This window comes from Athene cunicularia (assembly GCF_003259725.1).
Source record: "Athene cunicularia isolate RWA chromosome 6 unlocalized genomic scaffold, athCun1 chr6_part1, whole genome shotgun sequence".
NCBI classification, from domain to species: domain Eukaryota; kingdom Metazoa; phylum Chordata; class Aves; order Strigiformes; family Strigidae; genus Athene; species Athene cunicularia.
In genome coordinates this window covers 11,519,692-11,545,940 of record NW_020799105.1, presented here as the reverse complement: position 1 = coordinate 11,545,940, position 26,249 = coordinate 11,519,692, and the positions used below count along the sequence as shown (strand labels likewise).

Below are 26,249 nucleotides of genomic sequence, written 5' to 3'. Positions count from 1 at the left end.
GCGCTTGTCTGGTTTCTTACTCTTCTCTCTAGACATCTACTCCCAACCACTGCTGGACACCAAACACTACGGTAGATGGATGCCAGAAAGACCCACCATAGCCAGAAGAACAGGAGAAATGCCTGTATTGGTCGAGCCATAGCCCATCTAGCTCACCATTTTGTCTCCAGCAGTGGTGCTAGCAGATGCTGTTTAGGAAAAACATGTAAGCTTGGCAGCTTTCTAGTGGTCATTCTCTCTGTACTGCCCCAGCATCCACAATTGCCATATCAAGGATTTGAGAGAGCATAGCTCCACCCAGTCCTCTGTTATACACTTGCTATCCATGAATTTACCAAACCCCTTTCAAAACTGATGGCATCATTCACCTCCATAACCTTCTGGAGTAGAAAGTTCACTACACACTGTGTAAAGAAATACTATCTTTCATCCATTTTAAACCAATACTCTAGTAATTTCAAATGTCTCTATTGTGGAATTTGGTGAATAACACTTCCACACTCAGGCTTACCTACCACCATCTTACTCTCCATATTTCTTCTCAGGGAGGTTTTACCAGAATGGCCTGATGGAGGCAACCAAATATCAGCACATCAATAACTTCTGCACCATATTTCACTGGGGACCAAATACAAGGACAAAAACAAGATAAAAACTAGTAATGAAGCTATTTCTTTGGTTCAGAGGAGTGTCCCTCTGCTGTATCTCCTCTTCAGATCCTGTTGGTTCATTGCCCCTTCTGAGGCAGGTTAGAGTTAATTGGTTGCTACAAGCTTTGAGGCTTCAACCAGTCTCAGTCACTCCTAGAGTAGCAGGGACCCGGATCACTTGCTTCACTGCAAGAGCTAGAGAGCCAGTACGGGTCTGAGGACCAGCAGGGTCTCACAAACCATAGTTTTGGAAGCAGAGGACAGAGCCACTGCACAGCAAGAACAGTACTGTTCACATGCACTTGATACTACTAAAGTACCTGATATTTTCCACCACATACCAGGACCACAAAGGCCTTGCTCTGCCAGGCTACAAACTTATCTGAAGTCATCTCCACATAATCTGTATTCCCAGATTGCTTTCAGACCATCAGAAGACAGATGTTACAGAAACAGTATTGCTTTTCTAATTTCTGGAGCAGGGTCCATTGCTTCTTCACTGTCAAAGAGGAGGAAATCCAGGGGGTGTATATGAAAAAGGAAAACATGCTCTAGGACACATGCACTAATCAATACTCTCTGCAAGACAGAAAATAAGAGAAAACCTGTTCCAGACAGTCCCACTCCATCCCCATTCTTCATTAAGTCAGCCTGGACAGGCGAAGCTGATCAGTGAACAGAGTACAGGTGCAAAGCTCAAGATAGCTGCACCAGCAGGCAGAGACCAAGCACAGCAATAGTAGCAGTTGCTGCTTGGCCCAGCTTAGTCTGTAATTGCTTCCACTGATCAATTCACTACTTTCTTTAGGTTTGTTTGTTTGGTTTTTTGTTTTTTTGAGTGGGGAACAAGTACACACAGAGGTGACCACCAGATTTCTTCCACTGAAAAAAAACAAGCTGTTGGGATTCCAGTGTGCAAGCCTCTATCCAGCCCTCACACTAATAAATCTCTGTGACTATCAATCACCTTGGTACATGTCTTCTCAAATGAAATGGGCTCTCTATTAGCTGCCCATGTCTACCAACCATAGCAGAGCCTCATTTCAAGTCCTCTTTGATGGACAGCTAGACTTAGAGGAATGTGTACCTCAGTCTCAGAGGAGAGAGAACAAGGATTTACTAATAAGGGCAATGCACATTAAAAGCTAGCTTTAATACCTGGCCTCAAATTAGTCCTGCATCTGTAAAGTGTCAGGATGCCTACAAAGCAGTAAGAGTATATCCCACACACAGGCATGTGCAGAGATGCTGAATGGAGCATCATGAACCCACAACACCTCTTCAGAGCAAGAAAGTGGTTGCAGTGGTTGTGCTTTGTGCAGGTGGGAGTGAAGAGAGAGACCTGACAAATCCTAGGTAAAAAAACCCACATAACTAACACACTATAAGACAGACTACACAGAAAACAGACTTTCTAATCTGTCTTCCAGTCTGGAGCAGTCTCACACTGTTCTGAAAACAAACCAGAGGCAACAGAGCCAAGGAGAGTCATAGCCACACAATTCTATCTACGCATTTCCAGCGTCTGATTCCACTTGCAAGAGAGAAGCAGGATGCCAGCTACTCAGGGAAGCTGAAGCTTAGCTACAGGCAAGAGGCACTCTGGCATGCTGTATTTTAAAGCATATCAGCACACAAGCCAGATGCACACACTGAGAAGAAATTCCCATTCTTCAGAGGAACCAGTTTCTCCTCAAGCCTATCTCCTCCTAATCGTTTGCTCCTTTCCAAACTCCAACCTCTATGGTCTTGCTCCCATCTCCTCTCTACCTCCCCCAGTGTTTCAAAAGTAGTTTGCTTTACTAGCCTAGAACTAGACTGATCCATTTGTGCGGCAGGCGGAGGAAGCAAGCAGCCGATTCAATGTGAATGATAGAGCAAGCTTCAACTTCATTGAAAGAAATCACACCTTATATAAGCAGTCTACAATACACTACTTGCAACTCTCTTGGATACATTCAAGAAACTACATTATAATGTCTCAGCCATTGGGTACATTCAAAAGATCACATTATAATACACCAGCTCCTTGTGGCATTTCTGGTATGCATAAACATCTTTCTTGCTGTAAACCTGCTTCTCTCCCAGGGCTGCTTCTCTTCACCCCCCAAGGTCGTAGTGCGCCCCCAACTTATCTCTGTGTTCTCACAACAATCCTCGTTAGCACAACTGAGCCCTGGATCTTCATCCTTGTTTACATAACTGTACCCTGGGTTCTTTCCTTTGTTTACCTCAGGTGGCTGGGACTGACTTCTGCAGGGAGCTATGGCCGACCAGCTCCTGCAGGGAGCTATGGCCTTGCTCTCTGCAAGGCGTTCTCCAACACATTTGCTCATTTTAAACAGTTTTCCAAACATCTTTTGAGAGAACTGAAGTGACTGGAGAAGGTTGGGATGGGAGACATCATCCTGATATGCGTCAAACCTAACATGGAAGAAGCCCATCTCTCAGTCATGCTTTCAACAGTATTTTTTTCTAAACCTGAAAATATTCATGTGGGCAGTGCTACACTGTGTCAAAATGCTAGAATTCAGCAAAAGGGTTAAGTCAGAGATATGAATTTAAAGAATTCATAAATGTAAGTCACCTGCAACCTCATTCTGGGAACGTGTGTGATGAAGCCTGCCCAGGATGAAGGCACTGCTGCTGTAAACATCCTCCCACTCTGCTAGGAACCATATTCTGTGCAGACAGGACCCTTCCTTCAGTCATCCCCTACAATCTACATTCCTATGCTTATATATCCCCTCTCCTAAGCTGGAACAGGAAATTTTGTACCTGTAGATTGGCAGAGCAACATACGTTGCATACCACACACCTGAAGAAAGTCTGCTTTTCTTTTTTTTCTTCTTTCACTCCCCCCCTTTCTAGAGAGTGCTAACATAAATAATCCAATCCCTGCTTGGAAAAAATAACCCCCTACTCTTAATGCTGAGATGCAATGCAAAACCTTGTCCATTGAATTGCCTCTAAGTTATTTTTAGCACCCATTTATACATAAGGATGCACATATAAAGAACATCCATGCATGCCTGTTTCTTAAGTTGGCACAAGCTATTTGGACCATAAAGCTATGCACAAGCCCCAGTGCAGCCACCAGATGTTCCGTGCTAGAAGTCAGGTACTGTCTTCCCAAAAAAATATCCAGGTTCCTGTTGGATACAACAACTCTAGTTAAAGGCAGAATCAGACAGACATGCCTTGAACAAGTGCTTTTCACAGCATGGACTTGATATGTAGTGTAAAGCAGGCATGAATTAAGTCCCCTGATCTTAACATCCCTATGCTTCAAACAGATTACTGCATGCTGGATAGAGTCTACAAATTTGATTCAGCAAGTACTAGCATCAGAAAGTTACCACCACCTGCAGCCTCCTATAAACCTTTTAGTTTCCTTCAGAAAAACTAGGACTAGCACCTGACTTCATGTGCACACAACCATCACTTTCTTCTCCTAAACAGGGAATCGGTGCTTTACTATCTATTCTTCTGCAGCAGCCTGAAACCTCCACTCTGATAAATTCAGTCCTTTCTCAGTTCTTTCCCAAATGTATTTTTTACTTTTAGAAGAACAGAGGGTAGGAGGGAATCCCCCAAAGAGGCCCAGTGCTTCCCTCCTTGTAATGAAACCCTGTAATGGAATGCCCTGCACTCCAATTAGGAAGAAATGCTAATTTTCTCCAGTTGAGCACCCCCTCTAGATGTATCTAATTTGTTTCACTGCTTTCATCTCTCCCCTCCATCGCATTTTCATTTAAAGGTTATGATCTGTTTGTGCCCTTCATGCCGCGCCCTGACAAGACACCCCTATGAGAGGTTGCAGGGGCCACGTCGCCCTTCCTAACCCCCTTCCCAAACAAAAACCAAAGCTTTTTTCCCTCCACTGCCTCTTTAAGAAATGCAGAAAGATGAAGAAGGGGAGGAGCAGGCAATTGGGAAGACAATAATTAAAAATAAAAAAGTAAGCCGTCCTGCCAGTTGGGTTGTTGGCTGTTTCCAACAAAAGGTTAGGGACCTTTGCACCATGACCAACACCAGTATGACCAGTGCAGGCCAGCTGGGAGAAACATCATTACAGAGCTTTGCTACTTCTGCAAATCCCTTTCAGGAACCTATGCCCTGCAAGAATATTCCTTTGCAAAAGGTTTTGAGATGCTGAATCGTTTAGCTCCTTACAGGGCTGGGGAATGTATTTTCTCCCACATGTTGCAGAAAGAGTCCAATCTGAAAGGACAAGGAAAGTTGGCTTAGCTGAGGAAAAATATCAGTAAAGCTCTTCCCCCTCCTCTCTAAATGGGTTATGCCTTCTAGAAGCCTGTGTTTTAATAAGTTCTTTCAGGAGAGCAGAGGCCTGAGCTGGGTAGCATGGGATTTGTAACAGTTCTTCATGGCACCCACAGACTTGTGCTGGCATGGTTCTGACTGGCTGCAGGCAGGCTTGTAAATCCTCAGGATGCCTACCCAGAAGAGCTTTCTAAAAAGGCTGTATGTTCACATACGAGACAGGCATCCAGATCACCATGCTGGTACCATATGACTTGACACAGAAATTTCAGAGGGCATTTTCACCAAAATTATGTAATTAAAAAAAGAAAATCCAGCCACTAACCTACCTCTGTTTCCTTCAATGAAGCCACCTTGCAGCCTGCCCCAGTATTCTCAAACAAAACAGTATCCCTAGAGCTGAATGCAGGGTCTTCCCTACATGCACAACCTGCTCCTAAGCCAAGACATACATTACTTGTGTTCGGCCTCTTCCCCACTTCAATTCTCTCCTTTAATTCTTGTCCATTAGAAAGGAAATCTCTAATCTACACTCTCTAGACACAAGTTTTACCACGCATTTGTTGTCAACACCCTACAGGTTTAAAGCAGCCAAAGAACCTCTTTGGAGGCAATGCAGCTAAGTAGTCCCCAACTGAAATGGACTGGGAACTGCTGGGTTCCACCTGTGTCACAGCCTGGAACAACTGCCCTCTCAGGAAAAGGAGAGCAACAGCTGGATATGTTACCCAGACAGAGCATTGAGCAGCCTGTTCTTGGACAATAAGATGAAGCTGGAAAAGTACTGCAAGAGTGTTTTCTGTTATTAATAGGTGCTTTGCTAATACTGCCCAAGATAGCCAGCTCTCTCAGCCACTTCCTGCTGTAGCCCCTGAATCCTGTCAGTCAGAGCACTATATGCTCCATTACAAGCTATTTCCTCTCTACTTTTGCAATGCCTCCAAAAGCTTTTGCAGAAAGTCCTGATGATTCCCCCTCCTGCCCCCCTCCACAGACACAACTCCCTCATAACTCAACTTTCTGGGACCACAAATGGGGAGCGGGTAAGAGGCACACAAAGATTTACTCTTCATAGATAGCACCCTTGCCCTTTCCTCCCCCCTAGGCCCCCTCTCTATCTGGTCCATGCAAACAAACCCTGAGTGAGAAAGAACGTTCGGAAGAGGCCTGTGTCTGGGCCAGCCGCCTTTCATCCAGAAGATGCCTCTTCCCGTTGGAAAATACAAGCATTGTGTGAAAATAGTTTAATATATTCATGCACATTCCTATAGCTCACAGGAGCGAGTGGGTCCCAGCAGTCTCCCCTCCCTGCCTTCCAAATGATTTTCATAGGCAGCGATGCACTGGGAATGCCACCTGTTTTCTCAAATGCCCGAGAGTATGTAAATTGTGGGAATATGCAGGCTGAGCGCTGTGGTTTTATTGTGCTGCAGAAAAGATTTTACTAATTACTTGCCTAAACTCCAAAGCAGTACGCCTGCTTTTTTTACAAAGCGGGAGAGTGGGCAAGGTGGGGGTGGTGGGAAGAGGAGGAGAAAAAAAAAAAAGGCAGGGGGAAAGAGAGAGTAAAGGGAAAGAGGGAGAAGGACAGGGAGAGCAAGAGATGCATTTCAAAGTTTCTCCAGCAATTGGATGGGGGGGGAGCTGGGCCCAATGTGAAATCATAGAGGTCAAAGGTGGATCTCCCTCCCTTGTGAGAAAGTGGTGAATCAGGACGGTTTATCAAACGATCATTTTCTTTTGAAACTGGGAGGCAGCGGCTGGGACAATTCTGCAGATGTGCTTGATGAGTTTGGGACAAAAATGGGCCGCCTCCTCCCCCCCTCCCCCCTTTAAGTTCTCCCATCAGGGGTTGCTTCTCCCTCCACTGCTTCCAGGACCCTCCCCTCCCTTCTTCAGTGGTCAGCTGAGACCCCCACCCACTGATCGCCTTTGTATTCCTGGCCTTTGGACGCACTGACAGGGCCCTTTATGAGACCCCAATCAAGACCCCCATGTCACAGGTACCTAGTAGAGATACCAGACCCTTTTCAAATGAGGAACAACAAGGAAAATATGCTGGCCCATTGTCCCAGCACGGCACCAAGGGAGATGAAAGGGACAGGCTGCTCTCTCTCCACAGACTGCCTGCCAATCAACCCCAGTTATTAAGGTCACGATGTGGAAATTCTTTTGACCTACACCTAATCAAAGATGCACCAGGGCCCTTTGAGACAACATGGGGGAAGGTGGGAGGGCAGGCATTCCTCCCACCCTCCCTACCCATAAATACAGTGGAGCTTCCAAGGAGAATTTAGTAGGAGTTACCCAGTTAGTAACGCAGCAGACCTGCCCCGAGTACCGCTGGGGCAGCTGAGCTGTGTTCCATGCTGGCATCCAGCCTCAGGAGAGCTTAAATTAAAAGCTTTCCTCATTGAAAAGTTAGAGACTAAGCAACACTGGAGGTGGCTCAGAAGTCACAATTGAGGACCCTGTGTGACAAGTACTAAACATTCTCTTTTCCATTCCCAACAGCTTTGGTTTGCGTAGGCTGTGGGCTCCACGAAACCTGCTCAGCACTATCCAACACTGTGCCCTGAAGGAGGAAAACTCAGTGGGCATGAATCTAGGAACTTCCAAAAGCTGAAGCACCTGGATGAGAGGATGGATGCCAGTAGCACACAGCAGACATTCTGAATCCCCCTTGCATTATAGAGGATGAAGATACCAAGATCATGTTGATGGTGATAGTTCTGCAGAAATCTCTCAGAGGAGTTAGGACCCACCTGCAGTGACAAACAGATGGGTGGTACAAAACAGTTAAAACATGGGTCAGGTGGGATCAAAGAAGCACATCCCACCACACAGCTCTAGAGCAGTTGGAATATGGACAAGATCACCTGCCGTGAAAAGTTGTTCTATATCACTCACTGTCTGAAAGTTAGCCACAGACTCAGTAACAGAACAGTTAAGACACAATTCTTCAACCTGACAAAAGTGACATAAGTAGTAACAGACTACAGTCTGTGGTAGTTCACACAAAAGGGCAAAAAAATCCAAACCCCAGAACAGAAACATTTTTCTGCATATATAGGAGGCTTCTGCAAGTGCATGATTTTGAATTAGGTCCTCCAGAAGAGTCACATGGTATAAATCATGGCCACCACTGGCACATGTAAGACCAACCTTGAAGAAACAGGAGCTTCTGGCACACCTCTTCATAAACTGTATCTACTACCATGCAGGGAATACCCTTCCCGATCTCACTGATAGCTTGCTGCTCTCATCCTGTTGGCATCCTTCAAAGCCCATCTGGATCAAGCTCTTTGTGAAAGGCAAGCAAATTTGGGGTGGTGGTAGAGTGAAGACATGAACAGCGCAACAGTCACAGCAGCCAAGCTTCATGTTTCATTATGCACACTTTGCTTACGTTGTTGGTTCATTTTTCTCTGCCTTTTTAGATCAGGAAAGACACCATGCTACCTCAGTTCAGTGCTACTCATCCCCAACTCCCATCAGAGAGCATGCAGAAGATTATAGCCTACCAGTGATGACCAGCTGGGTAAGAGATGAAAACTGGAAGACTCCAAAATGGCTTTGGGACAAAGACTCATATTACATAAATCCTACTATACTGATTCTCCACTGCAAGTCGTTGACCTTCCTAAAACTGTCCCCTTGTTCCTTGGCTCTTACACAATTGTTGAAACATGTGGAAGACAGATTTTTTTCTTCTTGATGTTAAACAAACTAGCTCCTATACCAGCAATTACTTAGCTACAGCAAGGCATGGACTGATTTAGGCTATTGTGAGCCAAGATCAAAATGGACACTTCAAACCCGCTATCTCCTCTACCGTTACGATAAGGTACAGTGCTCAGAGCAGACACGACTTCAGCACTGCAGCACAGAAGACAGAGGTGAGTTCTTACTTCAGGGCAATATCCTCCACTATCACCTTCCTTTCAAATGCCAATAGCAAGCTGAGGACCAGCCTCCCCGCTGTCCTCAGAGTGAATCAACACTCCTTTAGAAGGACTAGGCTGCTATCTTAGGACACTACAGCTCCACTTCCCACCTCAGGGCATGAGCTCACATCCTCTGAGTGACACCTCCAGCCTCATCTGAGAGGAGTAACAGTGGAAGCTGAGCCTGGTTAGAGGCATCTGCACCTGGGGCTCTCACCTCTCACCGTACAAGAAAGGTCCATCCCTCTCTGTCCCTCCCCACCCCCAAAAGCAGCCCTTTGAAAGGCAGGGGACCGAACAGACACTGCTCTAATTGTAGGAGTGTAACCTGGCATCCTCCTGCCCATCTACCTTTGCACTCTGTTTGTGATTCTCTTTGAACCTCTGGTACAGTTTGTAAGGTCGCTGCCCTCCCGAGATCAGAAAAAAAATTATGGCAGCGATTACTATTGTACACTGATTTGCAAGCTAGCAAAAGAGAGAGAGAGAGAGAGAGAGAGAGAGAGAGAGAACGGCCTCCATGTGTCAGGCTATGAAAGGGCTGCGACTGAAGTCGCCTGAAAAACAAACCCTTAATTTAAATGTTAATGAAAGTGCTGAAGAGACATCAGAGGCTTTCGTTTCTCTACAAGGAGCAGAATCATCAGGTCTAGAATTTATGGCCCCCTTTACCTCCCCTCTCCCCTTCTCTGCTCCATCAGACAGAGAAGTTAGGAAAGGAAAAAAACCTCTAATTTTAACATTAACTCCACACTTCCACCCTGGGATGCAATTGCTAAATTATCCGTTGGCAGGACACTGATCAAAGGTGGAAAAACAAAGGCACACTGCACAGCCAAGCAAAGGTAAACAGCAGCCAAGGTCTGGTGAAGTTACCTTCTCCCCCTGCGAATTTAAAAAGCAAAAAGAAAGCAACTGCAAACTGGAAATAGAAACCTCAAACCATAAGGCTGCCAACTCCTCAACTAAATGTCTTCTGTCACATCGATTAAACAGACATGGATTCTCCTATGCAAACCAAGCAGCACAAGAAAGATGCTTCCTCCAAGCTTTCAGAGACAGATTTTCCCCTCAAGCAAGGGGAAAGATGAGAAAAAACTGCAGGGGAGAAAAAAATTTCTATATGCAACACAACTCCACAGGATTAGAAACAGATGTCTGGGTTCTAACTCAGCTACTGCCGCCTAAAAACTGCTCACCTGCCCACAACACCTAGTGAGCCAATTCACAGTCACAAAAAATATACATAGTAGAGTATTGGCCAAAAGTGACAGAGCGAGTCTTCAGTCATGTGAGCTTTAAAGGGCAAAGGAAAGAAACTGAAGTGAAGAAAGGTAAGTTGCAATTTCTCAACTTATAGAAGTGTGTTTGTTTCTAGAGGAAAGGGAAAAGGGACATGTATGTTCGTGTGTTCAGCCACGTGAAGACCATCAAACAGTCATTATTACACAATTAAAGAAGGCAAAACAAAGTCTTCTTCCTCCCAACATCAAGGGAACAGTCAGGACACATGGATAAGACACAGGTGTCATTTTAGCTCCAGAGGGAAGAAACTGATACTCATTTCCTGCTCTTCAGCTTTGGGGTGAAAGAGCACCAAGTCAGTTATGACTATTGCATATATCTAGAAACCCACATCCCCATCACTCTGAGGTCAGTAAGAGATGGTAGTTAACACCACCACTAACCCTGCAACTCCACCTTGGGATCTCACAGTTGAGCAGGTTCTTCCTGTCCCTGCTTAACAAACAGCTGCAGGTCAGATTCCTCCCTCAATTATTCAAACCAACCAGGCTCTACAGAGATCCCCAAGGACAGCAGAGCTATTGCTGCCTATTTTGCTGGCAATGAACAAACCAGAATGAAACCTAGTTACTTATCCCAAGTCCTAGCAGACTCAGAAAGCTAGGTCAAAACAGAGCACTACTACAGCCAACAGCTCATCTTGATACACAGTAGGGGATATATCTGCTGATAAATGAGGGTGTGGGGAACATTATCAAACATTTTAACTGCTGCATGTTAGGGCTTCAATTGTACGGTTAAAACCACTGCAATGTTGCTACCTCAAGAGGCTTGTTTTGCTCTAATGTAATTTGCAAGATCAGATTGTTTCACTATCACAAAAAGTTTATAGATAACCATAAAAAAAAAAAAAACAAACATCAAAATTAATCATTTTGATTGTTCGAAATGGAAGACACCCATTCAAGTCAAGGTGCCTATCAGTAACCTTTCTCTTCCTTCCTTTACCCAGCAAGTTTTAGCAATGTTTTACAATTTGACTGAAGATGTCCACAGTGGCAGAGGTCTCCCCAGATATTACGTCCCTATAATATTCCATGGGAGAGGCAATCAGGTTAACAGAGATTCAGATTAGCAGGTTAAAATAGAGGGGTCAGGTCTCAACTACAACACTGCATAAATTGAAGAGATAGAGCAATCCTGGCTTTTTCAATTCAACAGCTCACAGAACTACTCATTTTCCTTCAAATTAAACATTCAGTGCAGTTACCTAGTCTTTGGTACAAACTTTCCTCTCTGGAGTAAACCCACACTTCACCAAGGTGACATTTGCAAGGAAAGGTCATATACTGCAGTAGACCAATGACAGTTGTAAAAGGAGACACCACTTTTTGGGCTTACACACCAAAGCACATCTCTGCCATAACAGGACACAGTACAGTTGCCTGATGTTGCCCTAAACTGCACCAAAGATTTCCTCTCTCTCTGCCTACAGTTGCACATTGAAAAACATTTTTGTGCCTCTATCATGTTTTCTTGGTTTAAAATCTGACACACTGCAAGTACAACATGGGAAGACCAGCTCTTATGATAAATATTTTTAAATCTAAATAGCAAATACCAGTGGCCAGACCCAGCAGGAGAAGCCAGCTTAGATTTGAATAATTTTTATAATTCAACACCAAAGAATTTCTGAATCTAAGGTTAACAATGAATTTAACATCAAGGTCTGCTTTTCTTTTTCCCCTCTAGTTTATACACTTCTGTATCATTAGGAAATAAAAAATTGCAACAAATCTTCCCCTAAATAAAGGAACATTTCAGTAGTACAATGTATATCATAAACCTTATGTTTGTGCAGTCAGAAATGCCAAGCAATTGGACCTCATTTTCTCTATAAACTTATCCCTCAAATTAAACAAATTAAAGTGGTCACTTCTCTTCCCTGGCTACTGCCACCTCAGGGAATCACAAAGCATGAAGGTGCCACTACTCCACTAGAAACCTCTGGCTTTGCCTCACTTTGCACATTTGAATTGGTCCACTGCACTCAGGCTTGCCCTGGTCCCTGAGCACACATAAGTCACTGCAGTAAGCACCAGTGAATGAAAGTTTAACATGTGCATGACAGAGTTCAAAAGGCAAATGAACTTGGGGGAAGGGGACTACAAGTGGCTAAGCAACATGGTTTAGGGTACACAGCCTCTCTGTAAGTACAGCCTTTTACTGATCCATGGAGGACAGCTTTGGAGACCAATTGAACCAGTTGCTGGAGCAAGCTGAGACACCCTTATTTTAAGTGTCTTATTTTAGGGATACTCTCAGACTCTTCTCTAGTCCCTGATGGGACACAATATCCAACCTGCAGTCCCAAGGACACCAACCAGCACAGCTATACAGAAGACTTGCTGAAAACCCAGAGGATTTCCCCATCCCCACTACTCTGCAGGGCACTGTTAAGAATCCCCAAAGCAATGAAGCTCCAGTAACACACCTGGTTGTGAAGACACTTCCAAGGCTGAAAAGCTTATACAATGGAATAAGCACAGTTCTCTCCTCCCCAGTAAGAAGAGAAGATCCAGTATTCGTGGTACCCTTTTACCCTACTTAATCTACTTTACAGGCACCATTCTGTTTGCAGACCCTCCAAGCATCCAGCCCAGCATCACTACATGAAGACAATGGAAGCCTCCTCCCTAGCTCAGCACATCTGCAGGAGGATTTCTGTAGTGACACAAGGAAAATGTGGACAAATCAAAGCTGAATACCCAAGAAAGATGACTGAAGCCAGAGGAACTGCACTTTAAGAGCATAAGTCTCTGAAGTTTAGTTTGAGAGTACAGGCACCGTCCATTAGAGCAGTAGAGCAGCAGTCCACAGAGCAGGACTACAGCAGAAAACCCAGCTGTGAGTCAGGAGCACATGGGATACTTTCTAATGAAGCTTCATACAGCGGCAGATATCACTGAAAAGCGAGAAGACAAGTTTCAGTCCTGCCCATTGACAGCTGAGGTTCAGTAAGAATACATCCTGACTACTCTAGAGAGTCTTAGTCCTGGCAAACCTCCAGGTCAGGAAACTGCAGACTCCCCAAAGCACTTTTGAATAGCTAAAGCTACAGGAGCTCTCCCGGCTCCTACCCCACTACCTCACTGTTCCTGAGCTCTCTGTGTCCACTGTAGAGAGAGCTGGTGCGTTCTCAGCGGTGATGAGACAAAATATTTAGGTGGCTGGAGCCTGATTCTACATCATTTCTACACCAGCGGAACTATCCATTCCTATGGAGTTGCTCTCAGTTTACAGCAGCACGAGTGAGAAAGGAGAATTGGGAGGGCATGTCAAATGTTTAGGAGGAAGTGGAGGTTATAAGGCCATGTTCAGCCTCACTGAGGAACAAATGCATCCAAGCTCTGGCAATGGAAGGATGGAGACTGCAAGGGAGGAAAAACTTCACACACAAGTGCATAGGGAATGCATATGGGTGAAATATGGGCTCTCGCAAATAAAAGAGAAAACGCAGAGCTCCCAAAGCAGACTTTCTTAGAAACAAGATAGTATCTTTCTGATACTCACACTCATCAGACAGCAAGCAATAAAACCTATTAGGGAAAAATTCATCTCCCTTGCCCCTTGTCCTGGCCCTCCCCCAACACATGCCCTCCTGCTCTGATCCTCTCTCTCTTCTAGGATGGCTGTGATTTGTTCTGAGAAGCGACAGGTTTATAGGTTAGCCGACACCTTCTCTCTGTGGAATTTTAATTAACTTCTCCCATCGTCAATATGTTAAGGAGCAGGGTTCCCATTATACGAGGTCAGCAGCGTGTTTCAGGCCCTGCTATATCAGCCGTCAAATTGAAGAATTAATGATGTGGCTAATTGGCTCTAATTCTCCTCACCCCCCTCCCCAAAATATGGAGGGGTAAGGGGCAGGCAGTAGGGTGGGCTGGTGGAGGAGGCTGGTACAGTCCACAGTCTCATAAAAAAAACTGAGAATGCACAATTTAAGCCTACTTGTTCAAGGGGTAGCAGTTCCACCACCTCCCATTTATCACCTTGCAGGGAGGAAAGGGGGGTTTGGGAGACTGTGGGTAAATATTGTGACAGAGAGCGTGCACAAGCACGCACACCAGGGAGAGGAACACTGTCCTGACAAGAGGCCACCTGAGTAGGTCATCACTTAGGAGTAGGAAGCAGCATGCCACTAGGCTCTAACCAGCCATGGTGCTAGAGCCAGAGCCTGTCTGCTAGACAAGGGGCTCTTGCAGCACAGAAGACAGCAAAGGGCTTCTATCTAACGTCTTGCAGCAGCCTTAACGCACATGACACTTCTTCAAAAACACTGTCTCAAACACTTGGAGCAATGGGATGAGGGAATGCCAAAATTATAGCAGGCCTCCAGGGTCATTTCCCTAATAATGCCATTAGCTCCGTACGACTAAATTTCTGCTGCTTACAAAACAAGCTCGGAAATTGAATGAGGACAGCAGTTGTAGGATGTATTTCGGTTCTGCAGAAAAATTCACTAGTTGCAGACATCACATGGGCAGCAACAACAGCTCTTCCCCCCTTCCTTGAGAAAGGCTGAGCAAGAATCTCTCTTTGCATACAGAAGACCAGAGTAACAATGAACTAAAGACACAGATCATTGCTGGCCACTCTAAGATTTTAACAGTGAGAATTTAAGTTTCCCAGATTTTTACTTCCTCAAGAACAGAAGCACTATGAAAAACACCCTGGAAAACACCGGTGTAGGTACTATTCTTGCCTCCCATGGTGAAGTTGTAGCATTACGCCCACACTAGAATCACAGGGCTACAGGCAATAGAGGCTGGAAAACCTCATCCTTGAACTCCACCACCACCTTACCCAGTTCAGCATGCTCAAAGAAAACTGAGCTCTAACCAAGCTCTGAGCACTGCACACAGGTCCCAAGCAGGGACCTTTTTGCTTAGCATGTCTTCTGCCAGAAAATGACAATGTAAGTTGTCATCTTTTCAGTACAGAAAGGCTCAAGAGGATCTGGCTCATTGCTTCTAATTAGCAAGTCAAAGAGTTCACTGTGCAAGCAAGAGCAAACAGGTCCCACCTGAGACATAACAGGAACACAGGGCCATTTTCACAGCTCCTTTTGAGCAGACCACTCCACTGTTATGGGGAACAAAGACCACATGCTCTTCCCTGAGCTCCTGCTGCAGGGACAAGCATCTCATCAGCCCCCACCCAAATCAAGTCCCTGAAGTGCCACACCGGTGCCTTGGAGAGATTAGCAGACACACAACTCTTCTACTTTCCTCTGTTGGAAATTGGGAATAAAGAGATCTCAGTTACCTTAATAATGGGCTGATAGCAATGGACCACACTCGATCCTCTGTCTGCACTGTATGTAGACACTGCCCAACTCTGCCCGCGGACAGGGACCAAACCTGAAGAGAGAGATGCATGTTATGCCACAACACCCAGAAGGCAGGATGCACACTGCTAATGTTGTTCTGGGAGAGCTGCCAAAACTGCCATGCTCACCTTCTCTGAGACTGTCTCCCTGAATTTCCATTACTTATTTTTGAGGAAGAGAGCCTTCAATCACTGACAGAAATAAGCACTTAAAGTTACACAAAGATTCAGCTTATGAGTATGACCTTTCATCCCACTGGTAACAGAGAGAGTACCCCCATCACCACATGCTCTCTAGGGCAGCACTCACAGATTTCTCATTTTCTGTAGTTAAATAAACTTGAAGTAGGATTTGTTCAAATCTCTGTTGTTCTCTTGAACAGTGTGGGAGGACTTCGTACCATCCCTGAAAAAATTCCATTCGTATTATCTATAAAATTAATTGCTTGCTACCCTGTAAAACAGTTTTTTATAAATCCACCCCTTTTGACCAAGTTTCTTAAGTACACCCCAAGCTATTTTCAAACATGCCCCCCTTGCTCACTGACAATGTGAGAGAATCTCTTCCCTCCCTCATCAGTGCATACATGCACATCCCCTTCCACCAGTTCACCACACACCCGCCCTTTCTTGCTGGGTCCTAATAAAGTCCCCCAGATTCTTGCTGAGGCCTCATTTTCTCCACCTTCCCTTCATTCTTGGTCCACAGGACTCAAGCCCCCCAGTTCTCTGTAACCAACCCCCAATGTTTCACTTCAAGACTTCAAAGCTGGGAGTGCCCTATTTGTTTGTTTGTTGATAATGCCCAGGATTGCAGGCTATTCTTGTCAGCGGGGAATTTAGCACCTAGTGTCAGCAAAAGCAGCAGAAAAGCTTAACTCTTTTAAGGCATCCCCTATCTCCTACAGGTTAAAAATATTGCTCAGAGCACACTATCTGGTGCCTATCACACAGGAATGTACATTAGCAGCTCTTCAGGGCTTAGTCCTAATCAACACTCAGCAGAGCCCTCAATAGCTTAGACACTTAGAGCCCCTTTAAAAGGCTGGTAGGGATTCTCTTCCACCCTCCAAGGGTCTCATTCATGCAAACAAGGCGGCCTACAAAAGAGATGATAAAAACTAAGAGGTGAACATCCTTAGAGCCTATGCTGTAGGGAGCACTGGGTGGGAAATATCTCACACTAGCTCCAAGAAAAACAGCCTGAAATTCCCTCTAGCCTTCAGGAATTTGTTCTCGAGGTCGAGGAGGTCTGTCCTTCGGCTGCCAGGGAAGCAGCAAGAAGGCACTCTCCCAGCAAAGAGGATCCACAGAGTGGAGCAGCCCTGCTTAAGTGTGAGACAAAGCAGCATCAAGGCCTTGCTCCCAGGAGGCAAGCAGCATCTGCAACAGTGCCCGTCGCATCTGAACACTGCTCTGCTTGGGAGTGATTTTACCCAGGTGTACACCCATACAGAGGGACCAACAAGAATACATAGGGTCATACTACCCAGCAGCCTGTCAGTTACCCATTACCACACACTTCCTATAAAACCTTGAAAGAAACATTCAAGTCTGTCTTTGCCCCAGCTACCCCTCTTGCAAAACAGGAATTGCATTTTTTTTTCGTGTTTCCTCCATTAATGCTCTATATGTACCAGGGACCAAAAGTATCTGTCAGCCTACCCTGAGCAACAGCCAAAGCTTTCAACATACAGCAACCACTTCCAACAACAAAACAAGTGGTTGTGAAGATCCTACAGGATAAGAGTGAAACAACTACATGGAGTTTCCTAAAATACTAAACCAGAGCTGGTTACAGCTCAGGAGAACAAGTCTCTAGGTCCATGTAAGAATAGAACACCGCCAACCAGATCCAGAAAGACAAAAATCAACAAGGTCCCGTCTCAAAAAAAAAAAAAAAAAAAAGAAGTAAAAAATTATGTGACAGGATTTAGCGATGCCAACTGAAAAAGAAAAATGTGAGCTAACAGTATTCATAGTCTAACTTCACTCCTGGCATACAAACCAAGAACCATAAAGAAAGCCCACAGATTTGGAAAAGACATCATGCTATCCTTTAAAGAGATCAAATCTACGACAGAGCATGTGAAGCAGCACTTCATCACAAAGCAAGGATGTGCTTGAGATACGTTCAGCAAATTTCAGACTAACTAGCATGGATCTCCACTATAGCATGAGACAGATGTGGAGTGAAAGAACCAAAACATCAGCTGCCACCTTCTGCAATTCCTAGTTTAAACCAGCAGCTGATATCATACAGTATTGTCAAATGTCTTTCTTAAAAGCTTGGCACAGTAAAGGTTGTTGCAGAGACATGAGCCTATACCGAGATACCCAGCACTCCTTCTGCAGACACGAGACAGGGCTCAACAATTCTGCTGACGAACATTATGGTGCAAGACCCCTGAGGTCACCTCTGCAGCAGCACCTGCAGCTGCTGGAACATCACTGCTCACCTTCGCTGTTCTGTCCCGGGAGCCACTGACAATGAGGCCACCTTGGAAGTCCACACAGTTCACCTCCTGTTCATGTGCAGAGAATTTGACACTGTACGAGCCATGGATCTTGTGAAGGACAATGTTTCCATCTCTGAAAAACAAATCCCCATGCAGGGAGTCTGTATCAGCTGCATCTCCCTTAGACATGCACCTTCCATTAGTGCTTAGGAGTGCCACAAAAAGACCAGGACTAATCTCTCATGAGAGCTGAAATTCATGCAGTATTAACTGCCCACTCCTCACCCATCACCTGTTCTCTTGCAATCCCACATCTGGCCACTCAAAGTCTGATCTGCCACACATTAAAGTTTTCGTGGCTATCTTTGCACCCTCCACTTAGCATTAAACTGCAAAACTAACAAAGCAGCCATTCCTCCTACTATTAATTTGAGCATGCCAGAATCCTGGTTGGATGCTGAATGGCTGGAGTAAGGGAACAAGAGTAAGGTCATTCTCACCCATGTCCAAGCCTCAGCTTTTCATTCATTTCAGAACACCCATGAAGAGTATTGTGCTTTGAATTAACTACAAAGACATTTAGACTTTTTTCAACCAATACAGTTACTGGAATTTTAAATGCATGCCTTCATTTTCACCTGAATTTTGGGCTACAGTTCACAGGGGAGAGTCTCAATATATGCAAGGCAGACAGCCACACTTGTATCTCCCAATTCTGTGCTTAAGCGCTGTGTATATTAATAGCTAAAAATTTATAAATAACAGTTCTGTCATTTGCTGTAATTAAAAAAGGCCAATCAAAGGCAAAATTAATTGGAGAAGTGTCTGTGTGCTGGAATGCTTGGCAGCTTTCCCCCTGTCCACAATTATACCAGTAGGTCTAATAAACATATACTTGTGTCTAGAAAGCTTTACGCACCACTGCAGCCCCAGTTAACCAGCAGTTCTGATACTAGAACACAGTCTAGCTACCCTAACAGGGAAAGAAATGAAAATTGCACATCAGTCAGAATTGCTTGAGCAGTCAATTCCAATTCAACAATCCTGTGGATACCTATACAAGTTCAAAAGGGAGTAGGACGCTTTATAAGATCAACAGCACGAGCCTCAGCTCCTCCACTGCAATAGCAGAAGCTTCTTCAGGACAGAGCCATTGTAAGAGAGGAAGCATCAGCAGTTGAACACAGCCAAGCATGAGGATACTGTGTAGCAAGATTGACCCCTCTACTCTGGGCTGGCTACACAAAACATTTCCAACTTCCCTCCCACATTCCTTGGGCTCCTTCATTCATCCAACTTTGACAGAGTGCTTAGGGATATAGTATAGCTCTGAACTGTCAATGTTAGGTTAATGGTTGGATTAGGTGATCTTCAAGGTCTTTTTCAACCTAGATGACTCTGTGCTTCTGTGAACTTACCCGCCTCCACTGACGATGTGGGAGTTGACAAGAACAAAGCGACATACATCCTCCTGGTGGCCAGAGAAGATAGCTTGAGGGTGATGCTGCAAACCTGTACCATCTGGGCAGAGCTGGTAGGCCTGGATGTTCTCCGCTTGAGACAGGTAGAGATACTCACCATCCAGCTCTATCCAGGGCATCAAACTGCAAACAGACAGCAGGTTGAGAGGGTGCAGGAGTGGGGAGGAGAAAACAAACTAAAAAAAACTTCACACAAAGAAAAAAAGATCGCTTATGTAAACATATCAACAAAAGCAAATGCCCACTCAAGAAAACTGTTGGAGCAGCAGTTGGAGCTGCTGGTCACATACAAAAGGAAGGCTTAATATAGTACCACAGCTAAGAAGTGAAGCTTGTACAGCAACATAAAAAGCAAATCACATTGCTGGCATTTTTCTAACCAAGAGATGAGGAAAAGGAAGCATGGAATCTCTTAAAGAGAAGATGGCCAAGAGTCTAGTGAGTTTAGATAGGAAATACTTAAGGTTCCCTGACCCCTCTTCATGAGTCCTGTACTTTTTAAGAAACTAGACTATCAGCGAGCTATGCTGAGCACTTCTACTAGAGCTTTCAATACAAAGCTCTTTGTGCAGTCAGTCAGTCTTGATCAGGCACATTATTTGCTGATGTTCAGCAGAGACCACAAAGCTGCCACTGTTTCACACACACATCTGAGCCCAGGAGCAGGTCACACCAAATAACAAAGGTCTTCCTACAGACAGAAAGTCCTCCACCTCCTACATTCTCTGTATGCTCATATGTAAAACAGCAGGGTAAGCCTGAGGCTATCCAATAACTTTGTGCTCATCATGCAGATGCAGTATTTTTCTACATTCACACCTCTTCCACTGCTGAGCCAAGAACAACTGCAGAGCAACCTCTTGATTTCTGTTGTCTGTCTTTCAGAAGAGCCCATATACCATTTCTGACCCTTGCTATCTATGGGACAGCAGCAGGTTCCTACAGACAGGTTCCAGGCCAAAAGCAGTGGACTGCTAAAGGAGTTGTTCCAAAATATTTTGAAGATTGAAGTTACAAGCAGAAAATATGCTTCACTTCCAGGGAGAAAGAAGAGGAGACATTCAAGCAATGTGATGATAGACGATGCAGACAAGAAGTTAATTTATTCTTGAAACAAAACCAAAATACAGTAGATGTAACAGGCCACAATGCACACTTAGGCAGTGAGGTCTTTGCTTTTATGTAGCCACCAAAGAATCAGCAATAGGCCTTCTGGGTACGGCAAGGCCAGATACAGGGTTCGGGTCCTGTGCAGCACGGATCTGTGAAATTGTCTCCACTCCACAGTCATTGCTGAGTGCACCAATACTCATGCAAACGTTAAGCAAAACCAGAGCCTTCCTATAGAACAGCCTTTCAGTTTTCAAACTGTTAATGAACAAACTGTTTTGAAAGCAGGGAGGCTTCTCATAAAAACTTGTCTCCCACTTTTTTTTCAGATCATTCATCCTCAGAGGTCATGATTTTCTGTGTCAGCAGAGCCATTACACACAGCTGCACCTTGTAACATCATGACGAGGAACCAGAAACAAGCAAGAGGACAAGACTGCTTATTAGATAGAAGGTTCCTGCTTGCCTGCATTCATCTCCAATAACAGGCTTTTAGTCACACAGACAAAGCAGTTGAGTATAGGTTATAATGTTCATCTGGGACTCGATCATATGCATGGAAAAAGTAAGAAGCATCTTTGGAGCAGCAGCTTTGGTTTTAGGCAGACTTTGATTTCCCCTTCCTTCCTCCACTCCTACGCAGTCCTCTAAAAGCAAGTGAATATCCAGCTTACCTAGACTACAGCCAGTTTCTGTGGCTCTCCTCCTGCTGGAGTTTAGCTTTTTACCTTTTTCTATGGCTTTTTCATAAGGAGAAGTAACAAATTTGAAGCAGAATAAATGAAAATTAGAAGATGCAGTTTGGATGGTGGCCTCATTAAATCAGTCCTTACCTTTTCACTTGGGAAGCTGGTTTAGTAATGATCTCTAATATCCACAGAGCCTGTCTTCACAGATGGTTGCAAGCACTTCAAAGGCAGGTATACAACCTGCACCAAAAACCACTGCTCATTACAGCTGTTCCCAGGACTTTAGAAAAGCAGTGGCACATTACCCACCACTTCAATATATACAGCACAAAAAGGCATGAAAGCTCAGTAGCAGGTCCCTGTTCTTCAGCAGCTAACAAACCTTAGTCTCTCATTTTTCCTGCTGTCTGATGATGTGAAGGCAGAAAATTTAGATGTGCTATTCAAACAAGAGACCTATCTTATGCTTTGCTTTGAAAGCTGAGTACACCTTTACAAGCAAGAATTTAACAATCTCCTCTTACTAATGTCAAATATACTTTTTTTTTTAGTGGAGAGAAGTATGAGGTAGAATAATGAAGAAGCATAAGGTAGAAGAATGGCAATTAGCATTTTAAGTTTGTACATCCAAATCAGAGGCCAGGACAAAGCATGAAACAAACCAAGCACTTTGAGGGGATGCATAAGTCCATGTCTGGGACAAGGTATGCTCACTGTGAGAGCAGGACAGAAAAATCACTCACAGTATACAGCAATAGATAGGAACATAACAGTTTGAAGTCTGTAGCAAAGATTGCTAAATTCAGCCAGAACTGCAGAGACCAGAACAATGACAAATTAAAGCCCTTACTAAGAAAGGAACTCTCGACTCTCAGCGTGAATCCCTAGGGCAAGACAGCAGCTCCAGTCACCCCATGTCCAGCTAGCTAGCAACACCCAATACAGGCCAGCAACATCACTTTTAAGATTCTACAGATCACAAGGAGCAGGAAACATCTCATTTCAGGGCACAGATGCAAACCCAAGGCCCCGCAGCAGCTGACACAGAACACAGTAGAAGAGAAAGGAGCCACTTGCTTGCATTTCCATTTCAGGACCGTCTCCCTGCGGCAGCGTCCGTGCCTCCAGTTCCGAGATACTTTCACCCTTTCCTTCACTGGAATGCCAGGTGCTCTGCAGACAGAGGAAGAGAGATGAGATTAGCAACAAGGAGTGATGCTATACAGACAACAAACACACTCAAGCTGGTCACAGGTATGCTCTCACTCTGGTTCCACAATGATGAACTGGCAGACATTGATGGTGCTTGAGCCACATTAAAGCAAGCACAGTCATGAGAGCTGGCAAGAAAGGAACACCGAGCAGAGTGAGAAAGCCATCCCCAATGACTGTACTAGTGTACTACTATACAAGCCTTAAATCCAATCACAACCTGATCTAGTATACTGAACGCAACACAGGTTCACACAAAATGTAATCAAAACAAGATGACATAGAAATAAACAACTAAAACAACCAGAGAAACAAGACATCACTCTTCTAAAAGAGACTAAAGGAAGCCAGTTAAGATGAGGACAACACTATACAAGAACAGAGGGAGGAAATACTAGTCAGGAGAACACTGAAACTAGAAGCCAGAAGACTAGTAAACAAAATGCTCCAGACCCTCACTTGCCTGACAAACACATAACCAGATACAATACTTAGAAATCAAGATATGATCAAACTAAAATTCATTCATCCGTGTAACTATCCAATGCACACACCCCTCAAAACAGACTATCTTTTGCAGCAGCTCACCAAAGGATAGAGAATTCCACATCACTGGAAAATTCTCTATAGTCAAAGTTACTAGAAGAGATGTTGTAGTTCATAAGCAGTTGCTGGAATACAAATCAAAGTTATTGGGATGAGCTGAGACAAGCCAAGATCAACACAGCTCAAGAGGTGACAGAAGGTAGGTGCCACAGAGACCTGGGACCACAGTCTCTTTAGAGTCTACGTGAATATATACAGTTCAAGCAGACGTTCAACGTCTGTTTTGCTTTCATGATCCAGGGTTGATTAAAGAAGGGAGGAAAGGCAGCTTTTGCTCCCATATTTCTCGTATCATAAACTTAATTATTCAATATCCTTGGTGGAGTTGCTCAGGTAGAAAAGATCAGAAAAGTACCAATGAGAAGAAAGTCTTGAAGTTATCCTTTGTAACTAGGGGTTGTGAACCACTTACTAGATTACAAGAGTTTATCCCTCTTTCATGCATTTCTCAACAGCCAGTGTTCCCAGATGCATAGGATGAAGGGAAGATGCTTGAGAGATGGAGATCATTGCCCTATCAGAACCAGCTCTCTCCACTCACCCCTACCATGCCCCCAACCCACTTCCCAAAAGTGGAATTTTTGGTTACTTTGTCATTTTTAAAACAAAGATTAGCTCCGTGTAAATAAACATCTGTGGTTGTTAATGGGTGTAGGAATCTCTAACCTGGCCCTGGGGCCTGGCCAGATTCTCATTTTCCCAACCTTCCTTCCGTAGCCTCAGGCTCCTTTTTTTCTGCTCACCCTTCCCTCCCCTTTTCTATGCTTTCCGGCACTTAGTCACCATTATAATTTGACTGCATTCCTGTGCATGTGACCCATTTTAAACAAAAACAGAAGCCACACACAGAAAAGATTTTCATTCCCTAGAAAGCCAACTCTAAGTTTATGATCAGTAGGGCTACACCAAATAAAACTGAATCTAGGAAGCTATGAGATCTTTATTTCTCCTAACTGTTTAAAAAAAATAAAAAGAAAAAAACTATAGAGTTAGCCTAGGTTGTAAGAAGATTAATTCCTTTTTTAAAGAGAGCCCTTGCAGGAGCTTGTGAGGCCAGATAGCATCTGAGATGAGGAATGCACAGTACTGAAAAGTCAGGTCAGGTCCAGCAGCCTCCTCATTGCTTATTACTCTCCCAGACAGAATTCAGGCTTTCCGCCTACATCCAATTCCATTCATTACTCCAAAACACTTCTCCTCCCTACATTCAACCCTCAGTTAAGTTCTCCCCATGTACAGATTTTAAGTCACCAGCTTGAACAGTGATGGAAAACACACTCATGCCAGAACCCCCTCACAATACATACTGGCCCAACCAGACATCCTGAGCTCAATGCACAAACCCTACTAAGACTAGATGTAATTTCCAAGGCTCAAAAAAAGGTGAATCCAAGGTCAAAAAAGCAGCCTCTGTCTTACAGTGCTGGTCACTTTTCTAGCTGGGGAGCAGACCTTGATTCTCCTGCTGCTGAAAGAGGCATTTCAGAAGAGAGTCACACATTGGTTTGGCCCAGAGCATCAGTTCATTGCTGCAGTTGCTCCTGTAACAGACACCTTGTTCTCTCACACAAATCAGCAGTTCCTGGCTGGAAGGGGTGAGGGTTGGGTGGGGAAGACTATATGGGTGGAGGGGTCTTGGGGGGGGTGTTATTTGTTTTGTCTTTTTGTTTTACTATAGATACATTATTCACACAACCTGCCTCCTCCATATAGCGATTCTCAATCCAGCTAATTTAAACATGTTTTAGAAACATCCACTTTTTATTTCCCAGTCATTTTATTTATTCAAAATAGAGGTAAGAAAGAGGACAGAACATATGGAGGACATGAGAAAGGGGATGTAGGAACTTGACCAATCCGTCTCTCACCTTTGCCAATAGCAGGGTAGCAGAGACTGAACTGCCATGATTTTCAAGTGTTGGTCAGACATTCGATCCCCTATACCAGGGGATTTAAATCAAGCCCAGTGATGGTATCAAGTGCTGACATATAATTTGATTGGCTTCCTCAACAGCACCCCCCAGAGCCATTCCCAGAATACATTAAAAAAGGTGATGAGCATCACTGCAATTCAGGAGAGCAGTTCTCAAACCTTAGAAATTTAAAAAGAGTATCACCATACAAATTTAATCATTTGATAAGAAAAGATCCTTTTCTCCCCCACAGACTATTTTGCTTCAATCATGATCAACACACTCTCTATACATGCAAATCTTTAAGAATTGTTCCATGATGACCTAAGATAATCAACTGACATTACACTGAGTGTTTGACTTAACCAGGTACCTCTCACCTCAGCAACTGGATTGAACATCCAAAGATTCAGGAGACTAAACCACCTTATGAAGACCAATGACGTGTAAAATGCTGTGAGGGGACCACTATTCACCAGCCAATGAACACCCTGACCTTTCTTAGTATGCAGTCCAGCAAAATACTAAGCTAAACTACATGCTTAAAATCCATCATGAAGTGCTCCGTGAAATCAAGATCTTGGCATTCATGTTCTCAGAGAAGCCACCCAGCAGAGAACTTCAAGACTGCTGAAGGCTGACTCACTGAAGGTAGACTGCTATTTTTACCAGGACCTATACAGCCCTACAGCAGAAAGTAACTGAAGTACAGCCCAACTTCCTAGAAGCATGACAGGAAACACAGGATGAAGGAACACTGAATGTGAACACTCAATGAAATTCAAGAAAAATGCTCTTAAAGCTCAGAGTCCATCATTCTACCACCTCTGCTGGGGTGTCATAACCATCAAGACCTCATAAAGTTACATGATCCAGGACATGCAAGACTATCTTTGTTATTAGCTAATTAATCCAAAAAACACTATCAGGATCTCAAATCATGCAGTTCAACATATAACCTGCGTGCACTCTTGATGGAAGCTCTCTTTGTAAAGACTTTGTTAAACTAAGTAAGAGAAGCTGAACATTTCTTACAGCCTGAGAGAGAGTTGCAGGATAAGAGCCATCCCAATCAACCCATTATAAAGGATTTTCATTTCCCCCTTCCTATCTCACCCCACCCTACAAAAAAAAAAAAGTATTTTGCTCAAATTATGGATTTCCTCCCTTTCTTGGCAGAGTTACCAAAAGAAATGTAATATTCCTTCTGGAGTCCACTTCCCAGCTGCTGAAGTGAGAGACTAGGACTATCCCTCCCTGCC

General features: G+C 44.2%; 1 protein-coding gene across 3 annotated transcripts in view; it reads right to left on the bottom strand.

Moving 5' to 3' along the window:
- FBXW4 (F-box and WD repeat domain containing 4) overlaps positions 1-26,249 on the bottom strand; it is a 63,076-nt gene that overhangs the window by 29,717 nt on the left and 7,110 nt on the right. For all 3 annotated transcript variants that reach the window (XR_003398696.1, XM_026851296.1, XM_026851297.1), the window contains exons 2-5: positions 22,334-22,429; positions 19,395-19,580; positions 17,977-18,109; positions 15,455-15,549 (exon numbers count right to left, since the gene is read on the bottom strand). Coding sequence is in view for 2 of the 3 variants with exons in the window: in XM_026851296.1 (XP_026707097.1) it covers positions 15,455-15,549; positions 17,977-18,109; positions 19,395-19,580; positions 22,334-22,429 (510 nt within the window). In the remaining variant the exon portion in view is untranslated. The remainder of the gene's footprint in view (positions 1-15,454; positions 15,550-17,976; positions 18,110-19,394; positions 19,581-22,333; positions 22,430-26,249) is intronic.